Source organism: Camarhynchus parvulus, chromosome 2 (genome assembly GCF_901933205.1).
Source record: "Camarhynchus parvulus chromosome 2, STF_HiC, whole genome shotgun sequence".
NCBI classification, from domain to species: domain Eukaryota; kingdom Metazoa; phylum Chordata; class Aves; order Passeriformes; family Thraupidae; genus Camarhynchus; species Camarhynchus parvulus.
Genome location: NC_044572.1, coordinates 125,176,888 through 125,203,501, shown reverse-complemented (window position 1 = coordinate 125,203,501; position 26,614 = coordinate 125,176,888). Strand labels below are relative to the sequence as shown.

Genomic DNA, 26,614 nt, shown 5'->3' with positions numbered 1-26,614 from the left:
AAAAATAAAACTTCTCATAAAAGGACTTCATCCTTTCTTCCCTTAGTTATGTGAATAGGCATAATTGTCAAGTGTTATTTTATCCTACTTGATCAGAATATTTGATCCTACTTGAGTATTACTGCCATTTTTTACTACATACATACATCCAGCAACATCTTCATTTACAGAATGCTACTGCAGCTTGTAAGAAAGAGCTTTGGGAACCACATTGTTTTATAGGTGAGTAACAGAACTGAGGAATTAGGTTCTCCACAAAACCAAAAAAACCCCAAACCCAAAACATGGTCACGTTTGTCTCACCACACATGCACATAGGGTGTAAGCTGAATAATAATAGTACTGAAGCACAGCATTACACACACAGAGTGTTGACCTCAACACTGACTCAGTGCATCTGAGAGCTCACGGAGCACAACCATAACCATGAAAACCCTTTCTTCCCCTTAGCTTTATCAAGTACACTTTCTCCACTTAAATAGCTCTTTTAAAAAAACCATCCTAAACATAGGCCATGTATGGCATTCATTGCTTCTCTTTCCTCTCAGCTGAAATTCTCAGAGAAGATGAGCCAATTAACAGCCCATTTCCTCTAGGCTCCATCTTTATTTCCCACCTAATCTCCCCCTTTTAGGGCTTAGTCTATTATGCATTTTCTTCTGCTTAAGGAGACCTCAAAGAAGTTCTCTTAAAGGCCTGTATTTATTTGTTTGTTTGTTTGTACATCTATTTATTTTGCAACTAGTTTATTCTTCTCATGGGAGGCTGACCTGGTAGAAATTCCACGTCAAGTGCAGCACCTGGCCATATGATTTTCTGCTTTTGCAGAATTATGCTCTTAAAATCACGTTATTTGATGTTTATGATAATCTTACAGCAAAATGTAAAAAGTTGCCACAGCCAACTTCATTTAACAGGTTTTTATTATGAAGCAAGATGTGTATTCTTTATGTTTAATCCTGTTTCAGTTGAAAACAACTGTGGTTACTTCAGTACTTAAAACTAAAAATCTCACTACTATTTTAGAACTGTGAGAAGAACAGAAACTGCCACTTCATTTCCCAGTTGCATTATTACCTGAGCTATCTTAAGCCACTAGAGGGTATCCCAGGAAGCACTGCAGAAAGTTCCATCCAGTATAAACCATGAATACTCAAACCTTGCAACAAACCACATCAGACAGCATTACATGGGTCTCTCTTGCCCCGCTTAGAGAATTTGAAATATAAACACATAAATACTTCAGGAAACAGAAGTTTGTCTTTTAATTACATTAATTACTTTAATTAAGTTCTCTACTATGATTTGTACTGTTACGAAATAGCTTTCCTAAAGTTAACATTTCTTACAGACAAGATCAAAAATCACCAGCAAAGAAACACTGGCTCTAGCACCTAACTGGCTTTAGCACACCTTCCTGTTAAGCGGCCCTGTAGCTTGCTGAGGACTCTAAAATAAAGAAAAAATGTGGCAGCCTATTGAAAGTGTAAACCCAATGAGCTAAATTTTCATGACAGCACAACAATTGTGAACTCAGCCATAAAACACTTGAAATCAGAGATGTTATTGTCATAGCTGAATACATTTCTTCAGAAGCATCTATAAGAAAAGCAGAACTAAGAAACCACCCAAACCTAATTTATTTTAAGTCTGAAAGTATTTTTTCATTTATGTTACGCTTGGCTTGTGTTTATTCTAATTTTGTACAAAAAGCCTGAACAACATGAGGCAATATGAAAATGCTTTCTACTCTTTTTGGTTTCACTATTCACCAGGTTGAGAGATGTTGCTGAGGACTACCTGTAGACATGATGATTATGTGGAAAGATGACTGTATCACTACATGGAGGGAAAGAAATGTGACAGAACAGGAGTCACTATAGAAGACCAACTCAGCGATACTGAAGAAATGATACAACGCGCCTGATTAGCTTGTGGTTTAAGAGAAATTGGAGGGCAGAGAATCAGCTCCCTGACAGCTTCTGGTCTCCTCAGTGTCTGACTTCTACATACATTTAAATTAAGGCCCAGTGTACTCTGCAAAACATTCTAACTCATTTTTTCAAATATCCTCAGGTAGACCAGGTCCAACTGAGGAGCCTTTTTCACAAAATATTTAGTCACATTTTTCAGAGCATCAGTATTCAGACACTCAGACAACAGTTTGCATGAAATACACACATCCAATTGATGAAAATAAAATATTATATTGAACGTCATATTAACTTTGATAACTCTCCCAGGAAACATGAGTGTGGTGCAAGACACTTAACTCTCAGGGAATTGGCTCAATAAACTTATGCCTTAATCTTCCATTTCTATGAGATTAATATAACCTTTAATAACTGTACAAACAAATACTGTTCAGGAGCAAATGTATAGCTACAGCAAATATAAAACCTTAAAAATCTAACCTACCATGGCAATAAAGCGCCCAATGAAACAGAAATATGAAAGATGGTCAGGATTGATTGTTGATGCTGGATTTATCTGCAGGCAATAGTTGCTCTTGCCAGCATATTCAAATAGGCAGTACATAGGGTTCAGTACTTCATGGGAAAGCAAGAAAAACCATTCTCTAAGGAAAAAAAACATGTATACACATAAAAACCATCAAATACAGATGTTTATCACCATTCCCCTTAGGTAACCAGCAAAATGGTCAAAATATATGCAAACTTTGAAAAATAATATAAACAGTGTTGTATTAGAATCACAGAATAATATATGGTATTATATATTTCTTAAATATAGAAAATTAATTATTAGACCAAATAATGTTAGAAAATCATGGTTTCCAAAGTTTAGAAATTATTAGAAGTTAAGATTTTCATCTTGAACACACCCTCACAGAACAGGTTTTAGCTGCCTATCAGTAACATTTTTTTCTTACACAGTCCTTGCCTCAACCAGTACACAGCATTTATCCTGGTCATGCCTCCTTTACTGTCTACAACTCACATCTTTACTCAAAAAAAAATCACAGATTATTCCATGTTTATTATAAACAACTTAGATAAAACAAAACAAAACAAACAAATTGAAACCTCCGTACACCTTATTTGCTTTTCTAGTCTGACAGCAAAAACACATGCTGGGTTACTGTTTAACAAATTACCATGCATTGGTTAAGCCTACAAGACATGAAAGTGTAAAAGTATCTTTTTGCTGAGGTTAAATGAATACATGTTTTTCACCACCATAATTTTTTTCAACTCAGCTGATCTGAAATAATACCAGAATATGATAGTCAGTATTCAGATAGGTGATTTTGATAATATTTCTTGCTTTCTAATATTTGCATATAGTATTTGCAGAGACCTCAGAACAGTCATACATACTCAGGGGCTTTTTTATCAGGCAATAAATATTTGGTACTAAATTACCAGGCCTAGGAGTAGCCCATAAAAACACCTGAAAGTCCTATAATAACTGTAGGGACTGAATTCCATTCTGACTGCCTTTCAGCTGTCATAGTTAAAAGGCATCTCTTCTATCCTTGTATTTATTCAAGATCAAGGAATAGAAATGAGGGTTGCTGGCATGTTTCTCCTAACAGTGCCGTGAAACTAAAGTCATGGATCATGAGCCACTATAATACACTTACAACCCAAGGACCAAGTAGAAAGAGTAAACAGAGAAAGGCAGCCAGGATCCAATAACCCTAACAGGGTTCCGTGTATCTTCCAGCAAGCACGAGAATGTTTTACAGCATTCCAGGCAAGTTTCATACTGAGACAATTACATTAACTACACAGAGGCATCAAATTTAATAGGCATTTAAATTAGAACAAGTCAGATAACAAGGGACGAATAAACTAAATCAGCCATTAACAAGAAGTTGCAGAAGCAAGGAATTTCTCATATCAACAGCTAAAAACTTGCCACAGGACATAATGTCAGATTGGTCTTGCTACATGCAAGGTAAAAATCTGACAGGAACACTGAGTTTAGTCTGCTGAGAGACAGCTGATGTCTATTTGTATTAATGCTGTATTTCATTAGTCAGTACATGAACATTTATTTAGTGTCACTTAAGAACTCTCAGCTCAAGTTACAATGAGATCCTGGCTGGTTCTCAGTTTCACATTAAAAATCTTGGGCAAGACTTAAATAACTATGAAACTACACTGGTTATATATTTTTTATTTATCCATTCTCTACTTTATTTGATTAACACACTTCAGCTGAATTATTCTAACATCTTCTCCATGGAAAGATCTATGAACTGTTCCAGTTCCCATCCAAAACCTATGACCCCCACAATAGGGACCCCAACCAAACAAAACCCATGCAAAGCAAAAATTGAATTCCTTCCTGAAATCATTCCCTTAAATTCTATGTGATACTTTAATGAGAAGCAAAACACCACACACCCAAAAGAAGCTCAACCTTCAGAGGCAACCTTCCTTGCCTGTAATATGCATTTTCACTGAATACAGTTATAATGCAGAAAGTTACATAAAACCAGAACAAACCCAAACCAGAACATCTTTACATACTAAAAAAAAAAAAACAAAAAAAAAAAACCAAACCCAAAACAACCTAACAAGAAAAATTCTATCACCTATGACCTTTTCCTATTCTCTGGATATAGAGTAGCACTGAAAATTTTTTCCAAGCAATAACATTTCATTGAAGTAACTGGCAGCAGTAGTCAGTGGCTGTATGCTCAGTGATCAATAAATGAAATCTTGTCTATGGTTTTCCTGTTATCAGATTTTTCCCCTCTGAGTTCCACTTCAGATTCTAGAAAAACCCACAGTCCAGCTGTTTTACATTCCAGTGGAGCCAACATAGTCTATCAGTTGTTCCTTCATGCCTGCATTACTCTCCTTTTGTTTATTTCCTTTCTGTTCTTATCAGCCCCAATCTGGTGTTCGCTTGCCATTTTTCCAAATAAGCAGAACACTTTATTTTCCCACAGTTCCCACTTCTAGGAAAATTAAACTTTCTGATAGAAAGTTTTTGAAATAACTCAGACAAAGCAATTAATTTCATTCCAATTTAAACATCACTCTTTGTCAAAGAATTGAAAAACTGAGAGCATAGTTTTACTAATGTGAAGTTATAACCTGTGACAATAGCCAGTGCTGCCAGTTCCACCTCCTCAATACATTTAAGGGGACTAAAAAGCTACCTAGGGTCAGACTGTAAGAGAAATCAAGGCTAGAGTGCTATTAAAAAAATAAAAACTAAGAAATTTGGGAAATTAAGAAAATTTCTTTTACCTTGCCAAGCCACCGTAATCCAATCCTTCTTCTCCTCTAAATATAACATATAATCTTCTCCTCAAATCATAGGGCTTTAGTGCCATAATCTATTAAAAAATAAATTAATGTTATAAATTATGCATTGTTACCACATCACTCATTCAGATTTGATTTACGTTGATACAGAAATTGTATATATGTCAAATGTTACGCAAATTTGAAAAGCAAGTAGATCGTTTCATGGAACAAGCAATCAATGAACTACACACAAAAATACCAACTTGGACTTAAAATCCCTTAGCAGCAGACTGCTAGCAAGTGGAAGGAATATCTGGAAAGTAATGCTTTATGGGTACCCTGTTCTTACATTCTTCCTAAGGCAGTCATTATTTAATGAAAACAGGTGAAAAGGCATTTCATCTGATTATATGATTTTTAGTTTTAGGGAAATCACTTAAAATAAATAATTTAATCCAGACTAAGTTCAATATACTTTCAATATACTTTCTTTTATAATATACTTTTTTTACTTATAGAGAATTCCTGCCTAGAGGTCTTGTGACAGCAGCAAGAATTTTCATCACTCACTGGCTGCACACTGTAAGAGCTCAATGACTGTAAGCTTCAATTACACAGATTTAATCTTTGAAGGACAAAGCAGTTTTAACTGGAGAAAACAACATATCGTAAGGTATCTAAACACATACAGGAATCAGAAAACCAAATCCAATGTGGCTGGTGCCACAGTAGTTAAGCTATGGAACGCTACCATAGGAGGCTGTAGATGCAAAAAGTTCACAAGAGAAGCACAGACAAGTTGATAGAAGAGAAATCCCTTGAGGATTATTAAAACCCTCAGAAACCACTTCAAGCTTAAGAATAATTTCAATTGTATACAGCTGGAAAATGAAAGATCCTATGGTAAAAGTAATATATACATATATACAATACTTCTTTTCTTACAGTCTTCTCTAAGAAACCCCCACCAGCTAATACCAGAGGAAGAATACTGTGCCTGAAGGACCATTAGTCTGAACTAGCTATGGCCATTTTTGTTATTCTGCTTTGTCTCGATAAACAAACACAATAATTTTTGCAGGCTTACTTGCTGGAAGGAATCCTCAAACAAAGTCTGTCTGGATACATTGATTTTCACATGACTTGGCAGTGCATTGGACTGTAATCATAAGGCAATAACATTAAAAGATAGCACACACATTTGTAAAAACTCATATAATTTCAATAAATAAAAAATAAATCAGTACCTGACACAAGTAACGGAAATGAGCAAGTTTCCACCTAAAGCTACGCTCATATGCAATCTGTGGCCCTTTATTTCTGTAAGGAAACATATTGGAGATATATAAAGCATGCAGACATCAAATCAATGCTAAACAACAGTATGAAGATTTCAAAAATACACAAAAATTGTTATTGTAAGATATGATCAAATGCAGCTGGTCGTTTGGAATGCCAGTCTTCCTTTCCACCATCCCTTGCCCTTTTTTTTTTTTTTAAGTTGATTTATCAAATTTGAGAGAAAGATAAAAGATAAGTAGGGTATCAAATCTCTATGAAATGTGTAAAAACTACAAGTCACATAAAGGAGAAACATCTAATATATCATCTTCACTAAGAGAAAGACCGCTAAGTTAGGCTTTATAAATTCAGCTGCTTCTGGAACTATGAAGGACATTCTAGTGCAACATTCTACAGGCTTGTTGTCATCATTATGTTGACAGAAGTAAACCCTCCCCATACAAAAGACATTAAGAAAGCCACTATAGGTTGGGTCAATACTTTTAATCAAAATATTTAAAAGAAGATTTGCATGTAAACTTTTTCAGAAGTATTTAGAACTACTTTGTTTAGACATTACTGTTGGTAGAGTGTGTATCATTATAAGCAATACTCATAATGTCCATTTGCGTTACTTTAAAAATGCAACTATTAGTTACATTAGTTCATTATTCAAGCTAACCTCATTGCCCCTCTCTTATTTATAAAATTATTACCATCTTGGTATTGCAAAAGCATATAAAAACTATTGAACATCAGAGCAGTACAGCAAAATGTGTCATAGATAAAGTCACAAATAAAATTTTAAAATATATTAAACTTTTAGTATAAAAACTTGTTCATAATTTAGTGTGCTATTCCAGCTAAAAGTGTAGATCATTTTATAGTATGAGAAAACTTCACTATTTAATTATAAAAAGGTAAAACATTCAAAAACATATTTAATTTCTCACTTACACAGAAGATTTCCCAGTACGAGGATCATTGAAGGTGGTGGTTCTCGTATTGTGATCAACAAAGTATCTGACACCTTCTCTCGTATATCTGATTTCCCAACCCTCTGGAAGAGGGTCCTCATTTTGTAAACTGCAAAAGAAATTGCAAGCAGTTCTTTTTCCCCCATATCATGACATAAAAGAATTAGGCAAGATCTTTTGTATCTGCACAGTCATTATACACACCTACCCTTGAGTTCGAGGATCCTCCCACTGTGTTGTCTTTGTGTTATGATTTACAAAATACACCCTATCATTTGAATCCACTCTTCTTTCTAAGGGAAAAAAAGAAAAAAATCCAATATACAACAACCGCATTCCAAATTTCTGTAACTGCCACTTCCTGAAATCCACAGCCAATCAACTTACCCCAGCCTGGTGGTAAAGGCCCAAGTGGATCATTTTCTGCTGACAACATCGAAGCCTATTTAAAAACAAGAGGACTTTCAGTTAGGCCAAATATTATCCAAATTATTTTCTCAGTGTGTTCTAAGATTATCACTAGTCCTGAAGACTATTCATTCTGCAAAAAAAAAAACCATCATGCCATGTTTAATCTGGTTTTGCTAAGAAACTTAGATTATATGATAATAAGATAGGCTTTCCACACTTGTTTTCAATGCAATGTACCCTCCCTTTCCCTTCCTAAAGCAAACTTGAGTGCTCATACAAAGAGGTGCAGTTCATACAAGTTTTGAGGAAGCATGGATCAGCAGATAAGCACTAAGTTCTTGCTTAAGAACACATTCTATCATAATAAACATTTCCAAGCACAGTGACTACTGCCAGCATAGGGGGTTTTACTTCCTCAATATATGATAACTTCCCTGAATGTTTGGCTATTTTCAAACATTGTCATTTTTTTTTAAATGCAGCTGCATCCATATACGGATGGATAAAATTTTACCAACATACAGTAAGGTTAGAAGAGGAAAAAAAAGGGATTACATTATTATGTAAACACACGCTAAGCTCATAATATACTGTAACCTTGCAGAAGTCCCCAAGTAGCTCCCAAAAATACAAAGAATGGAAAAAACAAGAATAAAAGGCAGAAATCCCACAGACTACAGGATCCATGCTCTGATTTATAATTAAAAGCATCCACCCTTAAAAATTTGTGGACGCTAACTTTTAGTGTGGGTGAGTGCAGAATGAAATTTTGATATAGGGTATGTTTTCCAAAGAGTGCCTTAGGAACTAATACTGCTTTATATAGCATTTGCAATACAAAAATATCAAATAAGAGTTTACAGGAGCAAATTCAGGCAAAACAAATCTATGATATTTTTTCTCTGAAGGAGAAATAGATCAAGGATCAGAAGGAAATGCATTAGTTACACTCAAAATCGAGCTGTGTAGTTGCCCCAGCCACCAGCTACTACATGTGAACAGAGAATTTATATATTATTTCAGCAGCAAATGCAGTTAGCCTTTTCTGCTTTAGGAGACCACACAATCACAATAATCCTATAACCAAAGACTTCTCTGTGGTGACTGTAAAAGAATAGTGCACGAAAGGAAAAAGCTGTCTGCCAAGGAACTGAATGTTGGCATGGTTCAGATATTTCCAACCTTCTTAATGGGTCTGAGGATTTGTGTATGGCTGCTGGCTACACAGAGCTGTATATTTAACAGAGCACACTGAAAGACCAGGCAGATTCACTTCCAAAATGACTACAATAAATTAATCCAGGTAAAAATGAAAGTAATTCAAATAACCATATCCCATCTACTTTTCTGTCTTTACATAGTTAAGTTACTCAAGGTAATCGAAACATTCTTTAACTGAAAGTATTCACCTACTTTTTCCTAAAAATAAAAGACAGTCTCACTCAATCTGCTATATAGGCAGAGTCCTGGTATGTCACCAGAGCATGAAAAGGTAGCTATAGTTTGACCTTAACTATTCTAGAAAAAAAGTATACAGAAGCACACTAAAGTAAAAAAACAAACAACCAAAAAATACCACTCTTTCTTCAATAAAATTTCAATTTTCCCCCTCAATAAACTGTGAGTTCTATCTGTGCAACAGATAGTTAGAAACAGAATAGTTAGAAAACAGAATTCTAAAGAGATGCAAGCGGTCAAGTTTTCTTTTCCTTCAGGTATATTATGTCTCACTAACAAATCCTCATTTATTGATTCTAAGGTCAGATGAGACATTTTAAGAAATGGGTCTGTGGTTTTCAGTAAGGGTTATCCTTTAAGGAAGGAAGTAATATAATTTAATTTTAAAAATATATTGTTCACTGAAGGATAAACCTAGCCAAAAAAAAAATCTTGGCATCAGAAAGGTGAGAGTTTTCTCAAATGTATTATGCAACTGATCAAAGTAGTATACAAGTACAAAAAGTTGGCCAAACAAGAGTTTTTGGCTCTATGTGCTTCAGCTGTGATTCTTGATTTTGCATTAGAAGTTACCAGTGTGTTTAAATACCTGAAGGAGGGCACAAAAAGGATGGAGCCAAGCTTCTCTCACCAAATCACAGTAGCAAGACCAGAGGCAATACACTGAAACACAGAGGATTCCCTCAAAACATCAGGAAACACTTTTTACTGGGAAGGTGACCAACTGCTGGCACAGGTTTCCCAGAGGGGTTGTAGAGTCTCCATCGTTGGAGACATTTACAAGACATTAGTCCTGGATGGCTGGCTCTAGGTGGCCTTTCCTAAGGAGGGACATTGGGCCAAATAACCTTAAGAGGTCCCTTCTAGCCTTGACCATTCTACTTTTCTCCAATTGCATAAAACAAATTGAATTTGATACACAGCCCTGGGAAAGTTCAGAAAATTAGCGGTGATGCATGTTTCTGCTATTGCTAGTGACAAGATATAATGTCCAATTCAATAATAAGAGGCTGAGACTTTTTAAATGTAGTACTGCAGCATTCTTTACTTCAGAGGGGAGTGTGAATAAAGCCCATCAAATTTAAACTTAGGTCTGCACATGCAAAGAGTCCTATTCCAATGAAGCTGTTTTAGACTTGTACTTCAAAAGTTTCATCTTTAAAACACTCCAGCTTTTCTGCATGTCACTTACAAAGTTTCTGGGATCAGATCATTTTTTAAGAAGCCAAGCACAATTCTTAAAGTGTTTAGAGTGACAGTGACACACAAGCACCATCATTCTTAACTCAGAAGAAACAACTATTCTACTCATCCAGTCACAGATGGGAAAATCTGACCCGAAAAATATTCTCTGTGAAGCTACTCATATTTTCTTCAGGCAGAAGTTAGCAACCATGTGACAGAAATGGAAAACCATGTAGGAAATTCCAGAGTAGAACCAGATGTATAACCTTCAAAGTAAAAGAACTGCCACTTGTATTAGTGAAGGAACTCTAATCACCTAAACAGTTTTTAAGGCTATTTAATGCTCAAAATGACCCCTAACAGCATTTACATTCCTTTTCAGTTTAAGGGACAGTTTTAGTTGTACCTTCTACTACTGGTATTAATAATGTTATGTAAAATGCAGTACACAAAGCTGATGTCAGGAAACAAACTCCAAAGGGAGTACTTTCTGCCCAAAAGTACTTTCTGATTTTCATCCAATAAAAGGATGATTTCTAACTTTTTTCAAAATAATCAGAATCTAAATTACTGATGCTAAACGTCATTTAACCCATGTGGTTGAATAGTTACAAAATCCCTTTCTTTAAAGTTAAGTAACAAAAAGTATACCTATACCTCTGTACTAATTTGAAATGTTGTATACTTTACCGAATAGAGGTATCGTTGGTTGAATTGTTGCATAGCTCCCTGCAGTTGATTCCGCTGCGATTGCCATTGCTCAAAGTTCCTCACTGACTCCATCGTTGGTCGCTGCCAAGTTGTCGTTCTGGTGTTGTGGTCCACATAGTAAACTCTCCCACGATCATCAACTCTCCTTTCCCAGCTTTCAAGAAAAACAAATGTTAACAGTTAATTCTTTCGGTACTGTTACTAACCAATTTTCTCTTTGCCAAATGCCAAATTCCTAAGTGGTACTCAAATTAACTACTGGAGTCACAGGCATGATTTCATGTTCTAAAGGACACAAAAGTACCTCAACTTAATTGGCAGATGAACAACCACAATATGCATACACAGACTACAAGCAATTGCCTGCTCAAGCTCTCTGTCACCTCATTCTTAACTTTGTAAACACCTGTGACTGCAAGTAATGTTGGCAGACTTCACAAAGAACACTTTGATTGGAAATCTGAGGTTTGGAACCAGTGCACTACACTTAGTGGTGCCACCTAAATGAAGGCGATCAAATATGCACTATTTCATGCTTAAGTTTTAAAGGAAGAACAAAATACTTTAGTAGCTGTATTTGAACAAGTGATCAAAACTTGTGACATATCCAGTATCAACATTCCTGTAACAACAGCTGTAATTTTATACAATTAAATGAAAGCTAGAATTTCTTAATATATGATACAGAATTCAGTTTTGATGAGCTGCTGTTTGTTTCCAGCAACAAACAAACAAAAATATAGTAAGTTTATCATATTTAATTCAAAAGTGTACATTACCCAGGAGGTAAGGGCTGTGGTCTTTCCCAAGTTGTAGTTCGTGTGTTGTGATCAACATAATAGGTTCTACCATGAGGATCCTTTCTTTGCTCCCACCTTCAAGACAAAGAGACTTGCACATAAGTGAAGATGCAAATACATCCTTGGGACTTCCCACTAAGAATAAAGTACCTTGGTACTGAGTGAAAATACCATGGCCCAAAACCCATTCTCGAACACCAAAGAAAATTCATAACAGAATACAGATCAGTTACTTCCTATTTAACTGATATCACCGTAAAGACTTCAAAGAATTTAGCACATAATGAGCATACATCAATATTCACAAGCATTTTTCTATGATATTTAAGTTTGGAACAAAGTCAATTAATTATCTGCTCAATGCTTGGATGCTAAAAAAACCTCATTCCAAAAGTGCTTAGAGAGATGCATTCTTTGCATTTCCAAGTTCATGTTTCTCAAAAAATGAGTGTTTACATTTTGGAGCTCTGTTCCCAATATCCAACAAACAGCATCTTTCAGAGTGAACCTGAAGTGTGTGCTATCAACTCTTTTTCCTGTGTTTCTATTTCCTATCCTGGTAAATTCTGTATCTGATATCACTCGGGATTACTTCGTTTTGTGAAACAATCTTACACTGAAGATGGAGCTAGGCCAACACCTGAAGTTTCATACTGCTGAGAACTACCACAATGCGCACAATGCAATAAAAGTATGTATAAATGGCAAGGAAATCAGGAGAAACATTAGATGAAAAGGCAAATATCAACTGTCCACAGTTGATATATATTTATCTTTCTTACATAAACACTTAATTAGTTCCTAAAAATGCAGGCAGAACACTTGGCCTGCTACTACTAAAGACTACTAAAGGAATTTCTAACAATCTAGTAAAATTAAAATACTCCAGCTCTTCTTAGCACATACCTACATACACATCAAATCTTATTTTTAACTATAACATTTTTGAATTCATTCTTACACAGCAAGCACCTACAGGCATTTATAGACTAGTCATTTTCACTTTGTGCTTTGGTCCCTACTACTAAGAAACAAAGGAATAATTAATTATGGCCCAAATAAGTCTGAAAATTTCAAATGTAAAGTCTTCACATCTGTTACACCCAAGAGTTTGTCTGTTAAGATCACAATACCATCTCAGCAAATCAGTTATCAGTTATTACTTTCTGGGACAAGACTAGCCAGTTATAGCAGCAGTACAAATCCCATTTTAGATCAAATAACCCCATCTCAGCCAGCTGACCTGCATTTGAAAATCCCAGTATAGAATTAAGTTTCTGTTTCTATATACGCACATTTAGATGACACAAAATGTTAGCATTAAAGCAAAACATACCCAGGTGGCAAAGGTTCTGTACTGGCACTACCAGGCTGCTGTCTTACAGGTTCTGCAGATGCACTTGGTGTGGAGGAGGATTCCCTCGGCTTTGCCGCATCTGCTGCTGCACTGTTCTGAGCATTAGGCTGAGCACACTCAGTGGCAGCTGCAGGTTCTAGTCCAGCAGACACAACAGGCAATGCAGAAGTGTGGCTTTCAGAACAACTAGTTGATTCTGTTGCTGACTGAGGTTCTGCTGTATCATTAGTGCAATCTGCTGAAGAGACAGGAGCTTCGTCTGAACCCGTCGGAGCCTCTGAGACAGAGGAATTGCCAGCTTCAGGTGCAGAGGAAGATGACTCGCCATTAACTGAGAAATGGGAAATAACATTTGTGTATCAGAATCTGATGAGATTTACTTCGCAAATAACCAACTTCCAGAGTGAATTTTATATTTATATATATATATATATACACACACACATAAAGTTATTTATTAGTTTCTCCATGTCTCGGTCAACTCAATGTTGCACCTCAGTCTAGATTAGCAAGAGGCACCCATCTGCTTTCCACAAAACTGTACAGCCTTTTTTAAAACTCTGAACTTATAGTGAAGTTCAAAAAAGAATCTTAATCAGTATGACATGAAAACAAGTATTATGAGATTACTCTATGAGATCTGGAAAACTAAGAGGCATTTCCTACAGATAATTTCTTTTCTTTTTCAGAGCTGACGTACCAAACCCTAGAATTAACCCTACACCTGTGCAACTTGGAAAAAAAATCCCCCTCCAAAAGAGGGATTAAAATATAAAAACTATTATTGGCTAACACAACTTACATAGTTCAATGACTAAAGAAAATTACTTTAGAATTACAAAGTAAATCAATTCTATCTTTTATAGAACAATAAATATGCCATCAAACTGAATCAAGAAAAATCTCGTAAAAGGTTTAAAGCAGGCATGGATTAACAGACAAAGGATGCTAAGAAAGCTTTATTAGTCCCAAGCCCACTTGGCAAACAATACACCAATCATCCGCAGAGCTTAACTGAACAATCTCTCAGCACATCAAGATCTTGTCTAACTTAGACAAGTGACATCAGGTACAGCAGTCTGTAGGACATCCATTAAAAGTCAAGGCCCTATAAAAAGCAGCGCCACATCATTCAGCACTTTCATTTTCTGCACTACTAATCAACATCAAACAGTGACAATTCTTAGCAGCTTGTACCTGTTTTAGAGTTGCAACAATTTTCTAAGGACTAAGGATATGCAACACATGCTTCAAGCAATTTTCTTACCTTACAGTACATTATCACCTTACCCTGCTAAGGGCTGAAACTAATTTAATTCTATATCCTTAACCTTATTGATACACATTTGCAAAATTTAATCCTACACTAGTGCCTATAAAATGTTGTTCCATTATTTTAAAGAGTTCACTTCTTTAATTCTGTCATCAGAATTCAAATTAGCAAGTCAGTTTCCTTAAAGAATTATCACTACACCATATGAATTTTCTTGATATGCATAAGCATAAGCATGAGCATGATTTTACAGGCAACAGATTTTTAAGTTCTATAAAGGCACTACTTTTTTTAACAAAACTTTTCCAGGATAACACACACTGCTTCCACATGGCGCAAAAGAAATTAACTACATAATACATATCAAGATTTTATATTGTTTCAGCATGACATGAAAACTAGGAGCAATTTGATCACATTTCCTCAAATTTCTGCTTATACTAGCAACAACTTAATTTACACAAGAAAAAAGCCAACTGAAATTTCAACTTCCATTTTAAAAATTCAACTCATCCACATTAAAGAATGAATAGGATTACATAACAAAGTTAGAAGCAAAATAATGAACAAATCATCTGCTCTATTAGTAAGTTCATCTCCAAAACAGATGTATAAAACATTACAACAGATGATTACTTCACCAATTATGCCTAATACAGCAATTTTGGCAACATCACATAAAATTACAATCCTGCTAAAGCACAACAGTGCGGAAAAAAGTGTCATCAAAAAATACCAGAGATCTGTTTTATGCCTTGCCTTAAAAACATCTTCATCCACTGGTAGAGTAGTTGATTACTCCTATATCAATGCCTCAGTGCAAGGTCAGTGATGATTTCATCAATATTACCACTTGAACAAATCAATTATTTTTCAATTACCCTACTCTAATACAGATTTCAAATGGCTCTCTCTGCTGTTGAAGAAAAAGGGAGCAATGTCTTAATAATATATATGCCCTGTAGCCTTGAGCTGAAAAGAGAGGAGAATCAAATAAAGTTCTCCAAACAGAGAAAAGCTTCAGAGAAGACATAATTTAATTATAACTTCTTAAAGTTCATAATTCTTTCTGTTATCTTCCAACTACACCAGTCTATTACAGAGTTTGACAATTTCTGTTCTACCACTTAGTAACAACTTGCCTATTTCTATTTACAGTTTTCTTTTCTCTCTGCTATCACTGTAATCCCTCCCAAACAGCTGAGAAAAGACAAAGGGCTTACAAAGCATAGTCATTATTAGACACCAGAGGAATGAAAATCAAAAAACCTTTTTTTCAAATCAAAAAACTAGTTTCACTGAACCAAAAGTGAACTGTAGTCAGAATCAATGTTTTGGTGTTTAAGAGGGAAACAAAATTCAGTATTTGCCACTAGCTGTTTTTAAATGGAATTTATGAAAAAAATTGAAGGCACGGGAAGTCTGCAACACATCTCAACTCAGAGCACAGCAGTATTCTGCCTAAATCAGATTTATGTAACGTCAGGAAAAATTTAACCATAGCTACTCAAATTAATTGTGAAAGAAACCTGATTTTTCCCCCATGAAAAACAGTAATATGGTTTCATCATCTGGGACAGAAAAATTGAAGATTTTTGGACACTTTGATCTTCCTTCATCAGAGAAAAGAACTTATGAAAAAGTGTGAAACTCAATATATTTAAGAATGGATCTACTGCAAAAAAATTTACAGAAGTGGACACACAAAGTTATAAATTCAAGCCACATCCTTTCAGTACTTTTGAATTCCAACAGAAAGTTTATCGAAAAAGTAGCTCAACTTGAGATACAACTTGACAAAAAAGCCTCATGGAACACGTTTCCATAACTCTCCCTTTCTTACCAGTGCTGTTGACAGGCTGAGCTTCAAGTGGTTTTGGTACTGGTGTATTTTTGGGTCTGGCTGCAACATGATTAGGAGATGGTGTGCTGTCTCCATTAACAGCTTCGACACAGAACGTATTCTGTATTACAGAGCTGGAAGGTACTTGATTGTCTATCCCATTAGAAATGTCACAAGCAGATCTTGGTAAAAATAAAAGATTATTTCAGGTTACTATAAGCAACATGTTAAATGGTTACACAACTAAACTAAATGCTACACTAAACCATGCTATAGAAACAAATAAAGAAATGGTGGTAAATTCACAACTGTTTATATCATGGTGTTTGCAGCCTAGATAATTATTTTGGTTTCACACTTGACTGTTAAGAAAAAGGCAAGAATTGTTTTTGAAGATTTCAGATACTTGTAACAGGTAAGAGTTTCCATTCTTACTTTCTCTTTTACTTTTAATGACATATCAGAATTTAATTGAACAGACATGCACCTGCTGCATCTTCCAAAACGGCCTTAGGGACCCTTCCAAAGTGCAGCTATGAGCAGGAAAGCCTTTTCTCTCATTAAGAAAGAGGATGAACTGGTTTTGTTAGTCATATCACTAAAAATACTCATAACATAAGAGAGCAACAAAATTCTCCCTCAGTAAAAGGAAAATAAGATTAGCTTCTCTATGCATTGGCAGGATGGGACATTGTGAGAACAACTACACATAGGCAGCTCTGTGTTTGCAAGGCCACATGGATAAATGTATTTTAAGGGCTTGTGAATGGAAAGTTTTGTTCAGTTACAGTAGTACATTGGTTTTTCACTTAAATCTCTTTCAGAATGCTTAAAGCCATCCACCAGAGACACATATTTTGAAAATTACACTCAATGCCAACTACTTATCACCTCAAGGAGCAGAGGTTAAATAGTGAAATTATTTACTATTTTATCTCACAAAAAATGTCAGAACAGTTAGAAGTCCAACTTTGCGGAGTAAGAAGGGAAGAAGCAGCATTTTCATGCTACCTTACCCAACTCCAAAGGATCAGTATAAACAGACGGATCAGCTCTGGACTACAAACCCAATTTACCTCCAAAAGACATGGAGAGAAGCTACCTTAAATCTTTTCTTCATCTCTTAATTTTAAAATTGCAAATCAACACAGCTGGATAGTTGTGTAGAAAACTGCAGTAAATTAAAATATCAACACCAAAAGCAGGATCCCAGTAAGAGAGATTATCTCCAGCAACAATAGCTGAATGAAAACAAATGATTGTTACTACTGCTTCAAAATAGTATGCAGATGTGTTTCAAATCACTTTTAGCAGTCCCAATTTTTTCTAACGAAAAAGAAAAAAGCAGAAGCACTGTTTTATTCTCACTCAATCATCTTGAGCATCCATTGGGGAAGAGAGACAAATACTTACAAATTCAAAAAAAGAATCAAGTCAAGCATATAAGGACAAATGTGTCCCTGTCACTCAAATGCATAGCAACTGGATATTTTTTCACTCCAGTTAGTGTCAATAACTTAAAAAGAAATGGGTTCACACAAGGTAACTGAGCAGACCAGTAACATTAAATTGATCTGAATTGACCTATTTGTCTTACTAGAGATGAGGGGACAAAAAAATCTACTCCTACTTCTCTCCAGCTAGTCCTTGAGCAGGTTAAAATGGTAGAGAAACCAAGAATTAAGCTCTTAATTGGTCTGAATGTCTTTTTCTTGCTATTTCAGGAGGAAACGCCTTGGCCTCAGTGTTACAAATACTGCTTGTGAAACTCAATACAAATCTTTTAAGTTCCTGATTATGACCTTAAAAAGGCTGAGGAGGAAGTAATTCAGGCTTTTTTTTCCTCTTCCTTCCGTTCAGGTGCTACATTGCAAAAAGCTGCTAGACATTAATAGAAATGGTTCTTAAGCAGCAAAAGAAAATAAATTGAGTAAGTACATAAAAATACACCAAGCTACTGCTCCCCTAATTTCTGCTGCAGCATTTTTATAGATTTCCAAATCAGCTGAACTAAACTATGTAACTATCAAACAAATAAGGTTTCTAAAACCTGTGGCAACATAATTTAGACCTCAACAGATAAAATCTCTCATCTTCAAAACCATTTAAAAAAAACAACAAAAAACCCACCAAAACACAAACAACCCAAACATTTCAACAGATAAATTTGCTGATACACTTCATATCGCATAAAACACAAAAATAAATTCCAACCTGGATGAACTTCTTGCTGAAGCATCTCTGTTTTCATGTACAGCCTCGCCATTTTGCTGAACTTCTACTGAACAGTAAGAAACAAATTCAACAGAAATACTCTATTATATCTGTTTGAAATCTTAATCTAAATATTATCATCTGACTTAATTATTTTAACTTACTGGTTGCTGATGAACTGAGATTTGTAAGAGATTCTTGTTCAACAACCAAACCATCTAGCACAACAGTCAGTTCACCTGTTTGCACCATGCCACTCTTGTTTTCCAAAGAGAGTTTCAATTGTTCTTTCACCTTCTCCACTAAAAATTGAATTCGGGTGGGTAGGGGACAAGAAGGAAAGAAGGGATAGAGGAAAAATTAAATTCTAAATAATATTAAAAGAGATCTTCAACACACAAACGTGATATATGCATTTAGATCTACAAAACTGAACACCAGAGATCTTCAAATCAAAGCAGGAATCACTATGGAGGTGTATGTATTTACAGCTGCTGTGTGTACATGCACACTTTATTTTTATAAAGAACTGTCGGTGTACATTGTATATTCTATAGGTATGCTAAAGAATCCATATGGATTCAGTACTTTGTTGTTAATGATTTCCCAGGTCTGCCATTTCCATTAAGCCCTTTGGAAATTATGCACTACTTACATAACATGTGATGGCTTAAAGTCAAACAACTTCTGAACCACACATCCAAATATTAAAAAGTCACTGGGAACCCTTCATTTTACAACCAGAGCCTATATTCATTTCTCTTAGCACCTTTCAAACCTAATTCTAAAAGACCATTGAAAAAAAACATCTCTTTGAGGAAGATGAAACTGCAAAGAATGCATAGTGTCCTCCCTCAATTTTAAAACTATTTTTAATGAATCCTTTCTAGCATTTTCATAGATTGCAACTCCAAGGATTACACAGCAAGAGAGAATGCCTCAGGTAACCAAAAGTTAAATCAGATATTATTTTTACTGAAATAAAATTTGAGATAACTGATGGTGCAGTAAAATAATTCAATCTGACTGACAAGCAACACACACATTTATAGAGAGACATATATAATCCAGAGGTAAAACATGCTGAGGATGCTATGTAATTCTCTCTAAATCAACTACTACAAGTACAACAGTTAAAGCTACATGTCATAAATCCAAACACAGTCAGCTAGGAGCTCACATTAATCAGGTTAAAATGGTTAAGACCTTTTAGTATTTGTGCTCTCAGATTAAAAGATTAGTTTTTAAAGACATGCCATCATATTTCCCTCCATATTATAGCATTCCAAGTTAAATTTAAACTAGGCACTTCTATGCATTAAACTAGCATTTCCATTTTTTTTCATGCATCATAAGTGACCAATAAACATGAAAACAGGGGAGGCTGCCATAACCTACTGCCAGATACCCCCAAGCTATTACTTGAAAGAGCAGGTTTGACAGCGTAGTTGGGCAGCAGTTACCAGCAGACACACACTGCTGTGCTACAATGGATTTTAAGGGACTTCAACCCTCTGCAGCAAGCACAAAGCTCCTAAATCTACAGGATTACTGATTTAGCAATACACATTTTGGAAAAAAGTACTATCTCAAAGAAGAGAAGAAACTAACCTACCACTGAATTGTTTAATTAACACATTTCTTTAATTTTTGCAAAGGGTGGTTGGTTTAGCTTCTGCTATTTTATAGGTTATCCTCCTAAATCAGATCAGCTGTTGGCTGTAGCTTAATTGAGCTGGTAAGAAAACTGTGAGGTGTGTGGGCAGCAATTTAATAGTTGTGGTATTTAGCAGAAAAAGGAACCAAATTAATGTTTTTGCATTTAGAGGACTTCCCGTTCCGTTTTCATCAGCAAAGAGCCTTTCAAGTGCTGCATTTTAGAATAGGTATCAATAACTAAATTAATTAAGGATACCAGTCAGATTATTCTACTAGTGAATTCTTAGATAATCCACTAAGTGTCTAACTACTGACTTGCTCAAATAAGAAACATGGCACATAAATTACTTTTGTTGCAATGTACAGCAAACTTAGTCAACCATTCCCTGAAAGAATTTGTCAAGCTGTTAGATCCTATCTCCCCATGATCTACAGTAATAAAATGTTAAATATTTTGTTAGAAATTCATAGAAAGTATTTAGAAATACTTTTTTGTGGCTAACATTATTATAACCCAATTTATTCTCATACAGTTTTCTGAGGTAAAAGAAGATTTTCTGCCTAACTATGAAATTCATTGCTGAATCGTAATAATACTGTTGGCGAAGACCCACTCAATACTGGATTCTATTTCAATTTTCTGTAAGAATCAGGAAAATTTAGCTTTTTTATTTTTTTTCATCTTTATCCCCACTGTTCTAAACGTTCACCTCAGGTTTATATATATATAACTTGTGAGAAAGGTTAAGATTGGTTTAGCTTTTAGCTGGAATTCTACTGCCACTCTGGAGTGGAATTTAAAGTGTGGATTCACCATCTTGTTGTACTAAAGAAAAAAAATTTTGAATAGCAAATCAGATATATTCTATTAAAAATATTTAGAAAATATTAGAAGTTACATGGAACAATCAATTTCTAATGTACTAAAAGGAAGATCACAAATGTTTCATTAATCAATGTTTTCTATTGCTCTCTGGGCAGCTAAATTATGAAGGACAAATATCCAGTGTTTCTATTAGTGACTCCAGAGAAGAAAAACTTGAAAAATTACATAGCTTTTCTGAAAGTTTAAATTTTTTTTTTTTGGTTACCAAATCTAAAACAGATCTATCAAATTGGTTACTAGCTTGCTACAAAACATTGTATTTCTGCTTTTACTTTCTGCTTTTGCTTTCAGCAACTAATACTCTACTGTTTGTTTCAATAGTATTACACCCCAGTGTTACATTTGAAATGCTCTCAATAGCACAGACATCTCTAGAAGAGACAAGTAAAGATATCAACTGAGAGTCAGTTGTAATTACATGTATAGTTAGTAGTCTGGTTGTCAGTTTGATATATAGATTAGTAGTAATAATTTTACTTTATTCAAAATATCCTTCATGATAACTTACATTTTCTATTGTGTACTTCCAAAGCTTGTCTCAAGTCTACAGTGGCTCTTCCTAATAAAGCATCTGCTTTTAAAGTGTGATGGCTCCACACTCTAAATTCCAGCGTAGTCTGTGGAGTCACATGCCTGCATAAAAAATAAATTTAAAAAAAGATATATACAGATTTTTAAGAATTAATTCTTGTTATTAGGAGTATTTGAACTTTATTCACTTTCTCGTATTTTTTGATATTAATGAAGTGCAGTTTTGTATTGCAAGCGGAAATTTTTAACTAAGAACTGCAAACACTATGATATCTACACTTAGTATGAAACTTAAAGTACATTACTATGATAGCCTAAGGAATTTGAGAAGCATCAGAATAACCTACACTCAGCTCAAATCTCAGATATATAAAACAAATCTTGATTTATGAAAGGCTTACTTCCCCTCTTCCTCCAGAGTTCTAGCTAAAAATTTGCACTATTAAATGTGGAGAAAAAGGTGAGAAGTATATTTGTCTGTTACTGAAAAGAAAAATACTAAGTATTTTTCAAAAAGGAAAAAAACAACAAAGCATCTGTTTTCAAGAAAGAGCCCACTCAAGAGGTATCAACCTGCCATGGAAGTGTTGATAAACATTTTTTGTGAATCCACAAATATATATAAAACCATAAGGCATACTCACAGAAATCAGAGAGGAAAATTCAAATGATGAAGCTAAAGTAAAAACTGGAGGGAAGCAGAAGGTAAAGGACCCAACTGCAGTAATATTACTACAAGCTTTGATATTGATCTCTCCCCTCTCAAGCTATGCTAGGTCCTGGAAAGTAAGTTTTGTAATACAGGGTCTAGTACTGCAAAGGTGGTCCTGGCTGTGCAAAACAGGAGTAGAAGTACTTCACTGCAAAAAGTCAAAGGCCACATATCCATAAGTATTGACCTAATATATACAGAAAGTTGTATCAGCAATGATGAGAATAATAATAAAAACAAGCCCCACTCTCCCAACAACAAGACTAATTCTACAGTCACTTGAACATGTTGGACAAGCTGGATCATTTTTGCTGAAACACAATTTTGATTACACTGCCTTCTAAGGGAGGTCTTAGTAAAAGACCAGCTCAACAAAGTAAAGGAAAAAAATCCCCAACACCTACACTCACAAATATATAGCTGACTCATAAAAGTGAGGGGAATTTGTAAGCCAGAGAGGTCACTTAACCTCAAATACCATTCCAATAGCCAGAGGAAGAGAGGGCCAGAATACCTTAAAAATACATATAAGAGTAAGACCCTGAGTAAGCAATACTCAAGAAATGAGTCTGCTATTACTATGCATTGCAATTTACCTAATTTCTATCAGATCACAAAATCCTGCCAAAGCAAAACTGCCTCCTCAAGAGAAACTCAGGTCCCTGTGAGTATACTGATAGCTCTGTAATTGTTCTAGTTCTTGATCCCGGAAATCATCCTCAGGCCCAAGACTATGTTACTCTCTTCTGCAACACTGCAAAGGGCAAGAACTGAGGCACAGGAAGACCTACTTGCTTCTGAGCAACCCTGGAGTAAGAAAGTGTTCCCAAGCAAAGAGTTCCCCAGAGATGCACCACTCCTTGCTCTCCAGCATTTACTGGAATCTAGCATGGCTCCTACTGCTAGCAAAGCTGGCTATTGCACACAGACATGTCAGATGCTGTGAAATGTACTGGCCCAGGCTCAACGCCACTTGATAGGAGCTATGCTGTTCCCAGACCCAAGTGTGAACCAATATAACCTTGCTTGTGAATAAAGCACTCTAACCAAGTGCAAGATTGCCAGCTCTTCATGGAGTTCTATTCAGGTATAGCTACACCCCTAGCATAGTTAAACCAAACTAAACCACAAGAAGATTAAAACAGTCAAATATCAGAGTAAGGTGCGAGGTAACAGCAGTTTTTGTGTGCACATCCCTTCACTGGGAAGTTCAAAAGAGGAAGTGAGCTTCCTCATAACTGCTACTTATCCAGTTGAGACTTTTCCTTCTAAAGTTGAGAATGACATGGTTACAATTAGTAAGTCTTTGTAGCAATGTATGGTTGAACACAGTGCTGACAAATATCAAGACTGTATCATGTAGTGCCACTGTGTGCAAGTAACATACTCTGTAGGAAAAAAAATATTCTCAAAACATTGTAAGGACTCAGAAAAAAAATCATTTGAGATAAATACCAACTTACATCTGCATTTAGACATCAACAGCCAGAGCAAACTATGTAGGCAGCCAAGCTTAGTAAATATTTGCCTGCAATGTCTGTCTAATAAATAGTATCAAACAACCAAAAAATCTACTTACACTGTCAGCTGCTCATCCCATTTGGGATTTGAAGAACTACTTGATTTTGCTGTTTTCTTAATTTCTCCATCTGCCGTTAATTCCGTGTAGAAAGTTGTTCCAAACCAATTCTTTTTCCGTTTCAGTTTGGCACTAGAAACTAATAAAATACATTGCTTTATCTCTAACAGCATACTGTTGCTGAAAAACAGAAAATGTCCTGCCTACACACTGTATGAAATACTTTGAAAGGCAATGTTTTTCTTCACCTACTCTACTTCTGCTGAACAGAAAGAAGTAAATGCAAAAATTACCATTTTATTTTATTAGTAGCTTTTCTTTTCAAAAGCTACTTTGTCGGATAGCTGAAACCAAGTGTCACAAACTCTTTTCCCCACACACTGGCAGGACTGGTTGTACAGACAGCACAATTATTTTAGGGATAAACACTGGAAATAACGTAGGTTGTTTTCTCATTGTTCTCCCTACTCTTCCCTTAACTGAAAAATGCCTAAGTATATCTGATGATGCATCTGAGGCATAATGACACAGACTATTTTTTAGTTATATTTTGTTATGAAAGTCGATGCAGTTCATGCCTATTTCAAAATGTCCCTGTATACAGAGCTTCATTTCATTGCCTGTATTACTGCGTGGTTGAATTTCTGGGTTTACACATCAGTTTGCAAAAATTAAGAAAGATACTCTTAGCTTTCCTCTACTTGAACAGCTTTGCAGATGATCTCAAAGTTTCAGGTAAATATTCAAAAATTAAGAAACACCACTGACCAAAGAAGCTACTTCCACGTCCAAATCAGTGGTCAGTTCCTCTGTGCTCCTGAACATACATCTGTTCTCCCTCTTCCGCGCTCAGTTGAGGAAGTCACTATAAAAACCAACAGCAGCCCAACTGCCAAGATTTTAAATTCTATTTCAGGCAGATAGTGTCTTGAAAAGACCACAAGAATGGACTCTCAACTATATTTACCTGCTGGCTCTGCCTTCTCTAATTCCTCCCTTGCTTCACTGTGGTTCTTGTCTCCTCCACTTGCAAACTAAAACAAGGCTGAGTAACTTCAGCCATTTGAAAATAATTCTTCCCCGTTCCTTTCCTTTATGGTACTTGCTAACTCAATGTGGAAGGTTACTAAATTGAAAGGGAGACATATTTCTGGATTGCAGTATTCTGAGACATAAACATTAGTCACTTAAAAGTTAGTGGGATGCAACCATCCAAGGTTCTAAAGGAACTAGCCATGGACTTTTACTTGTTTTAAATAAAAGGTGCAAACTTAACTTCCTCACATTTGAAAAGCCCAGTCTTAGTAATACATCATGGGTCATAAAAGGCAACTGATAATGATGAAAGCTGGATTGTAGTAAACTAAAACTGCAATTCCACACACAAGTCATATTTTTTTATCTCAAATCATGATATATTTTTAAGCTCTGAAAACCTCTACTTCTTCCACATTTTCCTCCACAATTTACTTTCCAAAGGAAAATACAACATTTATTAAAATACAGGTATTTAGTAATGATATTCAAGCTTCGTCCTAATTTCCCCTTTTTTTTGTCTGATTATGTTTTGTTAGTAAGTTTTGAGTCCCCAAACATAAAAGGAGACCATGATCATCTTTTGGTTAGGACATCTTAAAAAAACTATGAATAAGGATAATAATAGCAGCAATACTTCCAAAAGAACTAACAAGACAAGATCTCACCAAGAATGTTTGAACACATACTGATGGCAAAGCATGCCTACAACATGTTGTATCTGTCCAAATTCAAACAAGTCACCACTCCATACAAATTCTTTGTTTGCAAAATGAGTCTATGATACTTGCTGCCTTTATAAAACTGCTTTTTAAGTATAGTTCTTGAAATAATTATAGCTTCTACAGTAGCATAAACAAAACTGCACATAATTATGCAGTGTAGGTCAGCAATACTACAGTCCCACACTCCTCTGCCTCCTACTACTCAGAATGCCACTGGCATTCATTCCTGTGATCCTGCAATAAAGATTAGGTTTAGAGAACTAAACCTTCAAAAAACTAACCACAAACCTTGTAAAGACTTCTTCCCATTTGAGCCCTGATCCAGATTTCTTGGAGTCAAAAGAAGTCCCAGTACCAGAAAAATACAAGACTATTTACATAAGGAGGAGCTCAGCACAGGATAAAAAATTACCATCTCTGTAGACACAGATCTGAAATTAAGGGTCATTTGTGTAAGTCAGTTTACAGTTACATATATACATTCACTCTACAGGCAGCTCCATCTTTGCTATTAGTCATTGCCAGTTTCGATGATTCATCACATTATTGAGTAATGTGCTCCTTACATAAAGTTAATAATTTTTGAGGCTCCTCTCTTATCTAATTTAATAAAATATCCATTTGGGGGACTCTTCAATGATATATTTTTTCTCAGATAACCTGGCCATCTTTGGATCATCTAGTAAGATGCACCTTTCTTTAGATGCAGCCTTTATTAAGACGTGGTATCTTATTCATGTTTTTCC

The 26,614-nt window shown here is 35.4% G+C and overlaps 1 protein-coding gene across 2 annotated transcripts in view; it reads right to left on the bottom strand.

The window, feature by feature from the left end:
* WWP1 (WW domain containing E3 ubiquitin protein ligase 1) overlaps positions 1–26,614 on the bottom strand; it is a 65,601-nt gene that overhangs the window by 8,157 nt on the left and 30,830 nt on the right. Inside the window, exons 3-17 of one of the 2 annotated variants that reach the window (XM_030943958.1) lie at positions 24,109–24,247; positions 21,795–21,919; positions 18,906–19,043; positions 18,742–18,808; positions 16,528–16,709; positions 13,391–13,742; positions 12,034–12,129; positions 11,234–11,408; positions 7,877–7,931; positions 7,698–7,782; positions 7,470–7,598; positions 6,479–6,551; positions 6,319–6,390; positions 5,232–5,320; positions 2,419–2,578 (exon numbers count right to left, since the gene is read on the bottom strand). In XM_030943958.1, the coding sequence (XP_030799818.1) occupies positions 2,419–2,578; positions 5,232–5,320; positions 6,319–6,390; positions 6,479–6,551; positions 7,470–7,598; positions 7,698–7,782; positions 7,877–7,931; positions 11,234–11,408; positions 12,034–12,129; positions 13,391–13,742; positions 16,528–16,709; positions 18,742–18,808; positions 18,906–19,043; positions 21,795–21,919; positions 24,109–24,247 (1,937 nt within the window). The remainder of the gene's footprint in view (positions 1–2,418; positions 2,579–5,231; positions 5,321–6,318; positions 6,391–6,478; positions 6,552–7,469; positions 7,599–7,697; positions 7,783–7,876; positions 7,932–11,233; positions 11,409–12,033; positions 12,130–13,390; positions 13,743–16,527; positions 16,710–18,741; positions 18,809–18,905; positions 19,044–21,794; positions 21,920–24,108; positions 24,248–26,614) is intronic. The other variant, XM_030943959.1, reaches the window with a different exon arrangement.